The following is a 13,163-nucleotide window of genomic DNA, read 5'->3' as shown; positions in this document are numbered from 1 at the left end:
CTCCCAGGGCCTTATATAGGGAGAGGCAAACGCCTCCTTCCCTAGAGGATGGATGAAAACCAAAAAAGATTTTTGTGTAAATTGAAAAATATTCTGAAAGATGACATTTATTATCATGTAGGCCTTGATTTGAGATGTATGTCGGCGGCAAATATCCGTTCATCTGTTATTGACTGCGCCCATTGACTATTCATAATAATTTGAATAATAATAAATACAGATGGGCCCACGGAAATAACTCATATATGTTATGACAACTATCCCGACAATAGTACTTATGATATATTAATTCAGAACTAAACCTGAAATAGAAACCTGATGAGTTCCTAAAATGTGAGAAAAAACATGAACATCATTGTTTTCAAAATTGCCATTTCTATGAAAAATAATTTCTCACCTGTTTTTAAAGAGAAATCTAAAATATTTTTGAGTTCAATCCAATCAACTTCTTGATCTTCACCAGCTAACTTCAAGAAAGCTTCATAAATTTTGTCTGTCTCCATTTGTTCCTCTGTGGTGGGTTCTTGTGTAACCTAAGACAGTTTTGTGCTTATGAGGTAGTCAGAATAGCTACTACAAATGAATAAGTTGTTGCAACATAAAATTGGATTCTTAACCTTTTGTATCTTGGAAAATTAGATGTCAATGAAAAGTTTCTTCATCAATAAAATGGTTTGATTTGAAAATTAAATTTCCTATTTTGAATGTTTTTACAGTGACAATAATAAAAGTTCATTTATGAATTATTACAACAAAAATTTTGGAATTTGAAATGGTTATTGATGAAATAAAGTAAGTACAACTATCGACAAAATGAACTATTGATAACACAAATATGTATCTGTATCATTTAATACTTTTTGATAAAAAATCTAAAAACTAGTATTCTATTTATGTAAAATTCTGAGTTCCTACTTATTTCTTTTTTAGGTAAACCAACATGAATATTGAGGGAAAATGGTGAAAGTATGAGAAAAAGTGAAAAATTTTCAAATGTATTTAAGTATTCATACACTAGATTTACATTTAAATTGTTTAATTTTTTCTGCCAGTTAAATCGAGAGGAAACAAACATGTTTGTATTAATTTACAAAATAATCAGTAATTTATATCTTCCTTTTTGCCCATGATATTCAATCCACCCAATCTAGAAGTTGGCAAAGCTTAAAGCATTGCTTAGTCTTACTTTAAGAAAGTAGGTCCAAATTGTGTAGGCGTTTTTGACCCTCCACTGCGAAGGTTTATTGTGACCAACTTGAACTCGACCAAATAAATCCAGCTTGTTATCAAAGCCGATTACTTTATTCAGTGAGAGATTTTTCAGGTCGGCAGGCAAGAATTGGACTCTGCAAAAAACCTGATCCAAGAAAAATAATCTCCACTCCACAGCTGACACAATATGGTCAGTCTATGACTTCCTTCGTCAGATAGGTAAGGAACACGAATGTGTGCCTTGGCAAGTAGGTCTTCTGTGACGCACCTCTCTGATGGCTGTAGGGTAATACTGCAATCTCCAATCCAGAGACACTATCCTGATACGCTCAGGTCACCTGTATCCATCCAGAACAGAATGTGAAGTTTTGGCACCGTACCTATGGATCCTCTTCTGGAATATCCTCTATGGCAGAAATTGGCGTACTGAAGAGATTCCACTTGATTGGTCGATACGGAGAAGGTCGGATTTTCAAGTTCAAGATTCCCACCTTGATGATCCCAGCATTTTCAGAGAATTAGGACATCATCCTGACAATACATCAGATTCAGCCATCCAGGGTTTTTTGCCTCTGGTTGAATCGTCATTTGAGTTTAAATGTTTGCTGACCTGCTCAGGTGGAGATTGGTTAAAAGACAGATTTATAAGATATCTGGCTGCACCACCTATCCTCCTTCTGAAAAGTTCTCGCTTTTGATCCGATGTTACAGTTGAGGTCGTTTACTCGATTTCCATCTCCTTGTAGACTCAGTGTTGGATTCTTTGGTTTCTTCATGGTCCAAAAAGTTCCATAAGTAGCTAGATAAAGAAGATTTATCATGGGATACCTCCGCATTCACAAGTCAAGGCTTTATATGATGAAAGAGTGTCTGGTATTTCGAAGATTCTGTTAGTGACACTAAGTGGGCTCGGAGTCATAAATTCTTCAGGTACGGATATACACACCTGAGAATTAGACATCATTTAGGATTAGGAGGACTATTACCTTCACGGGCGACACCTCACCCGGCAGAGATATTCTATTTCATTATATTAAGAAAGTTGTCCCAATGTAAATAGAGTTCAACCATTACTTTTTCATTACTAGACCTGCCTAAATTTATTTTAGTGCTGCCATCTATGAAATAAATTACTAAACAAAGAAATAGGTTATATTCCAGTTGCAAGGTGATTCTGATAGGTTGTTTAAAGACTATTTTTGTCTTTTCAATTTCAGAATGAACATATTTTTTCAATGATGAAATTTTTTTAATTTCTTTCAGAATGAAAATATTTTTTATATGATAAAATTATTTGGTGTATAGAAATGAATTTGCTTTTGTTTATTAATTTTATGAAATTCGTGTTTATGAATATTGTAAGAACAACAGGATCTAACAGCATGGTAAGGACACTGAGTTTATTTATCTTTTTTTATTAATTTTTATTATGGGTTTTTATGACTTCAAGAATGGACAGGAAAAAATCTCTAGCAGATGAACAATTGTATGGGATGGAACCATTATCAAGTATTTAAATCTTACAATGAAGAGTTATTGGTATATAAAATGACCAATTTCTAATAGAATCAGTACATACAGACATAGAGGGATGGCGTGAGATGATAATGATATGAACTCTGTTGAAAGTTTAGATAAAAGAATCTCAAGTTTGGAACAGATCACTACAAAGACAGAGATGAATAAAGTCGATCAATATTTACAGTTCAAAACAAAGCCAAGCAGTGACATATGAAAGAAATACAAATGAAATTACTACTATTATGTGAAAAAAATGAATAAATAATAATTTTTTTCAGACCCAAATTCATTTAATTCCTTCACAATATCAATCTATTTACAATATATTCAGTTATAGGTGTTATGACTAAAATCAAAAAGGAGAAGAACAGCACCCTAGAAAAGGAGTAACGTCTTTTTCTAAGTGCTGTTCGGTCTAATCTCTTCTTAAAAAAATTGCCTATCGTTGACAGCTAATAAAATATTTTACCCCAAAAACAACTTTTAGTGGTAAAATATTTGTTTGGCTATCAACGATAGGTTATTTTTTCAAGATGGTACGTTTCAATCCAAAAGTCTGCAAACAATGAAGTTCTGCTATATATGTGCTGAGGTTTCATGAAATCAGGCATTCAAAAAAATAACTACACGACTTAAAAAAACATAAAAAGCAAGACTCTCATGAGGTAGCGTTTTTGGACATCTTCTCTTGCAAGCATGAGAAAGCAAGAAATGTCTCAATTTTCTTTTTACTCACTTTCAAATCCTTTTCCCCATAGCCTATTTGTTCATCATTTTCCCTATAAAAATTAAAGAGACGTTAGAATGAAATAAATGCATTTAGTCACAAAGCAGGAATTTAAAATGAAAAATTGGTTAAAATAACACTTCCAAAAATATACAATATATTTTTATTAAAATTTACAACTCAAATAAATATTATAAACATTGGAAAACAAAATCTATACAATATCTATATAAAATGCATAGTGACAGAAGTTCAACTGTTTCTTTACTGTGAGTATTTTATTGTCAGATTCGACTGTTGCAAGTAACACTTAAAAATAAATGGTCCTATATGATAAAATGAAAATTCAAAGTATTCATGAATAATATAAGACTTGAGAGGACAGTCGTTGTAATAACAAAAAAATTAAATATTCTATTGAAAAATTATCAACACCCAGTTTTGCTTGCTCTTCAACAGCTTTCATTTTAAAGAAGAAAATATTTCAATTTTAAGAACTGAAAAAATAAGTATTAGCAGAACAAGAGATCCAATATAGAAGAAAATTTATTAGTGACATCAAATACAAATAAGCATCTATATATTATACTGGACATTGTTAAGACTGTTTTTATATATTTTTATTTTGAAAACACTAAATGTGAAATAACAATATTTAGAACTTTTTATTGGCAAATTATTTGCAAAACTAGCAATTTTAGTAGATAAATATGAATAAAATTTCAAATATCAACATTTTTAAAATTTTCAATGCAATAAATGTCAATACAAATATGTACATATTTTTAGTGAAAACACTAAATTCTCTATCAACTTAAGTACTTTTTTGCTTCAAGGAAGCAACTGAATAGTTTTCAATCTCATTATAAATCATGTTTATATTTTGTTGAAGGGAGCAATATACTTACAATAAAAACTTTTTTGTGAATTGAAAATGGGGCACGATGATTATTATTTTCAAACTTCAATGCAACACACATTAACGTGTTCAGTTCAACATCAATAATTTCAAATTCAATTCAAATGATTCTTTCCAAAAGCAATTAGAAAATCTTCCAAATTTCATATTGATAAATGGAATTGAATATATTTGTATAGACATGTTACTGACAATTTTATGGACCTTTCAGTGAGTTATTTGTTCATCATTTTTATATTTTTAAGATATTCGAAAGTTACTTTATGAAGTATTCGCATATTAAATATTAATTCTTATGTAATGAAATATATAAAGTGGCTCTTTCGTGATGTATATTCATGTAGTACTCTAGAAAACTATAGACAACTAAAAGGCTATGAAATATTTAGATACAGACTGCGCTGCCTATATATTATGCAAAACTACCAACAATTTTTGAGAGAGCACTTTTTCATGTTTTGTTGGTTGTTCAGTTCAATTTTTCACTTGATACTATATTCATTTGAAATTTTTGAATATACTTGATTATACATCTAACCTTATATACATACGATCAAATATTCGAGATATAAATATTCTTTAACAATACTGTAACTCCTTCTTGTGCAGAGAAAAGCTGTGAAAAAACCATGCAACAATTATTTGAAAAGCTTATTGAAAAAATTGGTAATACCCTTGATGGGATCATTTGTATCAGAGGAACGTCTTGGAGGTGGATTATTAGGATACGGGTATCCTGGATACTGATTAGGAGGTGGATAGTAACCACCTGGATTCTGATACTGCGGGTATCCAGGGTATCCTGAATATCCACCTGGAGCATGGGGGTAAGAAGGGTAACTGGGTTGTGGACTTTGAGGATATCCTGGACTCTGAGGGTAACCGCCAGAACCCTGGGAGTAACCCCCAGGACTTTGTGGATAACCTCCAACATTATGGGGGTAAGGATTGGAAGGATATGGGCTGTGAGGTTGAGGAAATGAGGGAGCACTGGGCTCAGACTCTTCCTCTTCTTCGTCAACCTCATTGCCATGGATATTTCTTATACTATCATTATGATCATAACCGTACTCCATAACATTCTCGTTTTCGGTGAAGACTCTGAGCAGAAATTCTCCTTCTTCGTTGGGATCGAATGTGGAAGGAACTATGCAGTATGTTCCAGGAGGTAGCTTGAAACGACAGCTAACCTCTCTTAGGTTAATGAAAGACGGCGAACGTGCCACGGAAGCGTTGTATTTGAAGAAATTAAGGTCAAGAGGTTTGGGTACCCTATCTGGATAAGGCAACTGAAAAGTATGAACAAGAATTATTTCATGGTATGGTAATAACAGATTCATAATAATAAATTTATACATTTCATTAAACATGACATGTTTATGAGGAAAACAATGTAACAAAAAAAATCTAAGAATTTGAATCTATTCCAAAATATGTTGTTCAAGTGCAATTCAGTGCAATTCAACTTACTAATATTTTTACCCAATCATACTAGAGATACAAATAAAGGTGTTTCATCAGATTCCATGTATGGTCATGAATATTGTAATATTTTGTATGAACACATATTTTTATCTAATGATTACAATAGAAAACTACAAGACTTAGGTTAGGTAAGGTCAAAAGTGAGTAGGTCTATTCGATATTCCATCGCAACGTGCAAGGGTTTATTGTGGCTCACACCTATTCACACTCGACCAAATAAGTCCAACTTCTTAACGAAGTTAATTAGAGTGTATGGTGAGAGGTCTTTCAGGTCAGATGATAAGAGTACGGCTCTGCCAAACTCTGAAAACCTGATTCTGTCCCCAGCGGGGCAGTTACGAAGTAAGTGCTCTGCTGTTTCATCATTTTCCAAACTGGGACGACACACACTGTCTTCCGACAATCCGACTCTCTGCATATGATGATTCAGATGACAGTGACCTGTGAGAGGTCCTTTTAGACATCGCAGTTCATCCCTATTGTAGTCCAACAACTGTTTGGTATCAAGCTTTTAAGGGTGAATAAACGCCATGCAGTGAGCAATCCTGGAAGATTCTGCCAGAAGTCCATAAATCTTCTGGCCATCGATGTGTTTAATGCTTGTTTGGCAAAGCCTAAAGTGATGCTACTGACAGGTTCTGGTCTGATAAGGCTGCTTGCAGCCCCCTTCTTTGCAAGGGAGCTTCAGCTTTGCAGCAGCTTCATGTCTAGGAATCCAGGCCAGAGACAATCTGTTTCAAGTTTTCCTATCGAGTAGAATCGTTTTTGGCAATTTGCTACCAGTTAAGAAGTTGTTTGGTAAGAGCAGAGAGCTTCCAACGCCGCTTGACTGTCTGAGAATATTTTTATTGACTTGTGTATGGGGTTGGATCCTTCCAATCTCCCAGCACACAATTCAATTACATAAAATTCCGCTTGAAATACAGTCGCGTAGGTTTCTAGGCAGGCTGACATATCTGTCCTCGGTCTGCGACTGAAAACACATGGATCTAGAAGGACCTCAATGGCCGCTGACGGTGTGGTACTGATGGCCAGACAAGCCTGTCTCTGTAAGCCAGAGAGCTTCGCCTGAGCCATTTTCTGTAAAGCCATCAGTCAACAGGCAATTGCTCCATTAAGCCCCATTGGTCTGACAATCATCACATAAATCCAATGGATTTTTTTGGAACCTAAACCCTAAGTTTCACCACAAATCCTTCGACATCTTCATAAGAATAGTCTGTCTTTGTGTAAAACTTTTTCCAGGTGAGCGTTCCAGGTGATTTTTTTATCAGGGACAATGCCAAGATATTTCACCTCCGTTCGAAATGGAATGAACTCACCATTGAGGAAAAGTGGCGTTAAATCGTCCAATTTTCTCCTCTTGGCAAGGTCCCGATGTGGACCTTGCCAAGACGACAAGGTCATCTGCACAAGCTTGCAGATCTACTTTTTTCTGTCAAGGGCATCAAGCAGACGATCCACCAGGAGCGGCCACAAAAGGGGAGATAGTACCCCACATTGAGGGCAGCCTCTGGTGACCCTGAACCTGATAGCCTCGCCACGAAGAGTCGTAGTTGCAGAACTGCTTACCAGCATGACATAGATCCAGCCAGTTATGGTCGATTCTATGCCTTTTCTAGCCAGGGATGATCCTATAGATATAGGTAGTGCATTGTCAAATGCTACTTCAATATTGAGAAATACAGCAACCGCAATCTCCTTGTTGACAAAGAATTGGGAAATGTTCTCTACAAGGTTATTTGATGCTAAATCTGTCGATTTTCGGCTTTGATATGCATACTGGTGGTTATTCAGTGGGGCTGCATATAATTCCACCCTCCTGATGTGTCCGTCCAGTATCCTCTCAAGTTCTTTCAACAGGAAGGACGTAAGTCTGATTTAGGATGTGGCTCTTTCTGACCCACTTTTGCTGCCAAGTAACTGGGCGGTATATATAGCCACGCCAGACTAGCTCTATAGAATTTCATAAGAATAGGTAAAATTATTTACACTCCATTTTGAAGAAGAGCTGGAAATATACCATCCTCTCCAGGAGATTTGAAGGGCTGAACTGACTTGATAGCCCATTCAACTGCCAGTGCTGTGATAACCTTCTTGACGACCTTTCAATCGTTCTTTTTTGAGCGTTTAGCGTCTCCAAAGATGGAAGGTCTGTTGTTATCAAGAGTCAGATTTCCAGGAAAGTGGTTTTTTATCAAAAGCTCTAACGTTTCTTTACTAGAGGTCGTGAATGTTCCATCAGGTCGTTTAAGCGACCCAATTTCAGCAGTCGGCTCTCTAGAGAGAATCTTGTGAATTCTTGTGCTGCCAGGTAAATCAAAGATACTCTCACAGAAATTCCTCCAAGACTCCCGTTTTGCCTTTCTAATTTCCTTGTTCTATGTCGTTATGAGTAGTTTTATAAAGTTCCCTTTTCAAGGCTTTTGTTCCACCAAGAAGAGTTATGGTTATCTCTTTTAATCCTTAGTGGACAGTTCTCATGATAGGATGAGATCACTGTTTCGCGAAGTTGCTCCGCTAGTATATCCATATCATAACAAATGTGAATAGTAATGAATCCGTCCTCTGAGTACAATTGGAGGGGTTTTTATAACCACTCCAATCAATAGATTTTGAGTCACAATATTCCACTACTGGTCGTAGACCTGTTTCAATATTGAAAAGAATATATCTATGGTCTGAACAAGAAGGTTCAGTAGATACAGTCCAGTGGTGTATCTTGTTGCTCAGAGAATGTGAACTGATGGTTAAGTCTAATACCTCTTGCCTGTTACTAGTGACAAAAGTTGGTTCCAAGCCCTCATTAATTACAGAAACTACAACATTTAATAATCATTGAAACATAATAAAAATCCGTACTCATTCAAACTATAAAAAGTAAATAGGGATATTTTCACTGATCAATATTAAACTATTATATAAATCAAATGCCATAAGAGCCACCAAATTTATAATCTCGCCAAGTATACATCATTTGTAGTTATAGAAAGCTATAGAAACAACTTTAAATCTTCATTTGAGAAAATAACGATTATTATATACGAGGTATGTTCAGAAAATACCAGAAAATATTTATTTGTCTATCATAATGTTGTCGCCTTCAAAATGGTTACCATTAGGTATTGAAAACAAAATATATTTCGTTTGCTTGGAGAAATTGTCCATTTAATAGATTAAATACTTATGTTGTCTTAGAAGACGACTTAATTATTGTCTCAATATTATAAAGTTCTCATTCGAGTTCATATGAAATATTGAAAACTGCTGTTTCCAAATAAAACATACAACACAGGAATTGAAAAAAAATGCATTTAATGGAATTCAATAAATTGAACAATTATGACACACTGTAGTAAAATTTATATTTTCAAAGCCTTATGAACTGTTTACTCACATGGTAAATGGCAAATCCTACTGTGAGCAGATCTACACCAGCTTTACGAATTAGTCTTCTATTTTTCTGCATAAGAGCCACAATCATGGTACAATTTCCATCATCATCACCTTCATCTACTTCAGTTAAAGTTATTCGATATTGTGGATTGTGCCAAAAAGATTCTAAAATAAGAAAAATCAGACAATATAAAAACTTGTGTCGTCACAAAAAGGGATTTGGACCATCAGTTATGTGGTATTTTATATTCTTACCTAAAAAGTTTCTGCACCCACCAGCCGTGACACCTCGTACCCATTCACCTTCAAAAACTGACATTTCCCATTTTTTCTTATGCCCTTCTCTTAGTTCCTCATCAGACAGTGAATCTGGGTTCAAGTTGCAAATCTCTAATCTGCTGAAGTGCTTCTGGAAGTCTTTAAATGACATCCAAAATTCACCATCATTGTCGAATGTAAGACCCAACTCTTCTTTTTCAGATTCAGATATGAATCTCCATTCTGGAGCACTAAAAGTATGAACTGTTAAGACAGTATTCGAAAAAGTGAAATATGAATTAAAAGTTTTAGTGCATTTGTTTTTTCAATTTTAGAAAAGACCATCAACAGAGAAAGTTCATTTCTACGTAGAAAACAATAAGCACAATATTATTTAAGTGTTGTCGTTCATTTGTTTTAAATATTCCTATACGTGATGGATATGGTGGGAGACCAAGGACCTTGGTCCAAAGAATAACTCCCATTATTATTTTTATAATTACCAAAATTTATTTATGTTTGTGCATACCCTAACGGGCATAAGCCAATCTTTGGATAGCTAAGTAAGAAAATTAACATATTATAGTAGTAACTAATTCCTCGACTTTCATTTTTTTGAAAGCTGGTTAATTTTGCTGGTGGGGTTGGGAAAATTTGTATTCCCTTTCCCCCTGTTTTTTTTTCGCACGGACCTGTTTGACAGATTTCATCCGCAATGCTTATGCTCAAGAATCCTTAGAAATTCATAAGCATGAGCATGTGGATGTAATCTGCTAAATGATCAAATCAATCTAGTTTACTCACTAGTTTTCAAATTAGCCTTGTCACAGGTAAACAAATTTCAGGTATTCAATCAAGTTAAGGGCCTCTATTATCAACTTCAGTAGATATATAAGGGCTAACATTATGATGAAGAAAAGAGAATTGAAACTTTCTATGTTTTTTACCACTTTTTTATTTGTAACTAACGTTACTGCAGTTTCGTTCTATAAGGACATTTTCAAACTCATACATTAGTTACAAATAAAAGAGGTAAAAACATAGAAAGTTTCAATTCTCTTTTCATTATAATTTCCTACCACGTGGTAATGGCTACATCCATCAATTTATTGCTAATAACTATTATGATTTATTTTCAGTTTATTGTAATTGTTTGAAAATGTCACAGGACGAAACTGCGGTAACATTAGTTACGAATAAAAGTGGTAAAAAAATATAGAAAGTTTCATTTCTCAGTTTTCATGTTATTAGTATCATTTTGATCATTTATTATTTTATTATTTTCACTGTTTTAAAATTCACTTGATTGAACAAGAGTACTCCATATAGTTCAGTCGACAAAAGAAAACGCATCAGTTTGAACATCCAATATTAGTCTACAAACTGACACGGATTAATGAAAACGAAACAACGTGACTACTGCTCAGAACAACCTAACCTTTTAATAAATTCCACTAATAATGAAAGCCCCATGTAACGATTTTGGATCAATTTTATAAAATTCTTCAATAGGCAATATAAATTTTCCTGTTTGCGAAAATTGGACAGAGCCATTTGAAATTCGAGATTGAAATTTATGATTACAGTATGAAATTTAATTACTGTGAAATATGAAATACCGACATTTCATTAATTATAAAATAATGTAGTGTATAAGAGTTGGAAACATAGAAACTTTTCAATAAACAACATGTCAACTGTCAAACGGTCTGAAAATCATAGAAATGGGTGACGACTCTTGTTTATTCAGCTATCTCTCTTCTAGTTACATCCAAGCAATCATCCAAATAAAAACTCTTATTAAACGTTAATTGTTTAATCTCATTTTAGTATAAAAGAAAGGATGGTATGTAAAAGTAAGTGAGTCGACCGATACCAAACCATGGTATTAACCTTATTCATGGCATTTATTGGTTTTTCAGTGTCCTCGAATCAAAAATCTTTTTGAAGCTAATGGAATACGAAAAGCAAATTATTCAATTTGTTACTGTGTTTGAATAAAAATTCTGCTAGAGACTTATCTAACTTGCCAGTTACCATTCTTATTATACATTTTGCGTGCATATTATGAAAAAAATATATGAATATCAAATGAAAATAACTGGATAATATTTCAGGAACCACCACGGTTCTCTTTCTTGAATCGTTATAGAAAACAGTACACAACTATATATGTCAAATTCAAGATCTTTTGGAAAGAAAGGTTTTGGCTTTCTACTTCCTCATTTTATACAAAATATGGGAATCTTCCATTAAAAAGAAAGAAAGAAATCAATTTCAAAAAATTAACTCTTTCAGACACTGAACTGAATTACATGAAAGAGAAAATACTTTCGAAATAACTTCTTTCATATGAACACTGAATTACACAAAAAACATTTTTCTCTATTCAGTTTATATTCCAAACATTTGTTATGGAACTAAATCAGATATCATTCACAGGATTACTGAACAATATCATATATGAAAGAGGTAAAATTTTTTCTTACATGATATCGTCCTCAATGGCGAACATCTGATGTTCCGAAATAAGACACTTTCCTGGATGATATTACAAGATGAAGCACTCCATTTATTCATGAAATCGCAACTTTATGTCAATAATGAGTCGATGACAGTGCATAATAACATTCATTCACCTATTTAAATAAATCCCAGCCATATCAAGTCAGTTTTTAATTCTAGGGAAGTGTAAATCCATGAATGCCAGGAATAATACATGGTTCTTCCCAAATAAAATGAACACAATACTATTTAGTGGTATCCGGCTGGATCACGCGGTTAATTTCATTGAAGATCGTGCCATTTTTCAGTTTTGTCTGATATCCTTCACATTCATTTTTCAAGATTTTGAATTGAACATATTTAGTCAGGTTTATTCCAGGGGTGTGAAAAACTCAAAAATGCCAGCCTTGTCATTTTTCACTTTAATCTGACATTTTTCCTGCTCAACTTCTGTATTTTCAATAAAATTTTGTTTTTATGGGTTTAAAATTTAATTAAAGATCTCTCTTTAAACTATTTACATGTCTTTCCTACCTACCCTTTATTGGAATACACAAAATGTAAGTATCTTACCCGTCACTCCATGCTCCATTCCATTCTGATTCATTTCCCCAAGGATTACGGAGCCTCAGTAAAGGAATTTTCCCTGTTACATTTGGTGTTTGAATATCCACATACTGTACCCTGGTTATGCTGTAAGCGTGTCCTCTAATGAGACCTTCGGGAGTTTGAGCTTCAGTTATATTAGGATCGGGCTGTAAAAAAATGGCATAAATTTAATCAGGCAGATGTCAGATATGAGATAAAGCATGCACGTTTTGTTTAATAGGACTTATTTGAGGAGTGCCGCTCTCAATTCCTTTGTGGAAATATTCATTTTGATAAAAATTTAAGCTTCATTTGTAGGTGTACAACTTTCTCAAGAAACATTGGCTATTGATAATAGGAAAATTCAACCTCAAAATGTGTATGAAAATATATGAACATGTTCAAACTTAAATTTTCAAATGTGAAAATACTATTTGTGTAATAGATATTTTTTTTTTAATTTAGAACAAATTTTATGTTTTCAAATTTGGCAGGCATCATACAAGATGCAAAGTTTCCCAATTTCCGTTTTTGGTTCAATGTAATATTTGA

General features: G+C 33.8%; 1 protein-coding gene and 1 long non-coding RNA gene across 4 annotated transcripts in view; one reads left to right on the top strand and one right to left on the bottom strand.

Moving 5' to 3' along the window:
- The window catches only part of LOC111515812 (calpain-A), a 91,590-nt gene that overhangs the window by 17,660 nt on the left and 60,767 nt on the right, over nucleotides 1-13,163 (bottom strand). For all 3 annotated transcript variants that reach the window (XM_023172031.2, XM_023172014.2, XM_023172020.2), the window contains 6 exons: nucleotides 12,597-12,778; nucleotides 9,516-9,769; nucleotides 9,262-9,425; nucleotides 5,451-5,668; nucleotides 3,470-3,512; nucleotides 398-533 (listed from right to left, as the gene is read on the bottom strand). In XM_023172031.2, the coding sequence (XP_023027799.2) occupies nucleotides 398-533; nucleotides 3,470-3,512; nucleotides 5,451-5,668; nucleotides 9,262-9,425; nucleotides 9,516-9,769; nucleotides 12,597-12,778 (997 nt within the window). The remainder of the gene's footprint in view (nucleotides 1-397; nucleotides 534-3,469; nucleotides 3,513-5,450; nucleotides 5,669-9,261; nucleotides 9,426-9,515; nucleotides 9,770-12,596; nucleotides 12,779-13,163) is intronic.
- LOC141481035 (uncharacterized) lies at nucleotides 2,445-3,012 on the top strand. The gene is made up of 2 exons (XR_012464711.1): nucleotides 2,445-2,597; nucleotides 2,663-3,012. It is a non-coding gene; the product is annotated as an uncharacterized lncRNA (long non-coding RNA).

Source organism: Leptinotarsa decemlineata, unplaced genomic scaffold (genome assembly GCF_025532065.1).
Source record: "Leptinotarsa decemlineata unplaced genomic scaffold, Ldec_3_MD MMD2_tig00000035_RagTag_RagTag, whole genome shotgun sequence".
NCBI classification, from domain to species: Eukaryota; Metazoa; Arthropoda; class Insecta; order Coleoptera; family Chrysomelidae; genus Leptinotarsa; species Leptinotarsa decemlineata.
Note: the sequence above shows the minus strand (reverse complement) of the source record. Positions and strands in the feature narration are given on the sequence as shown.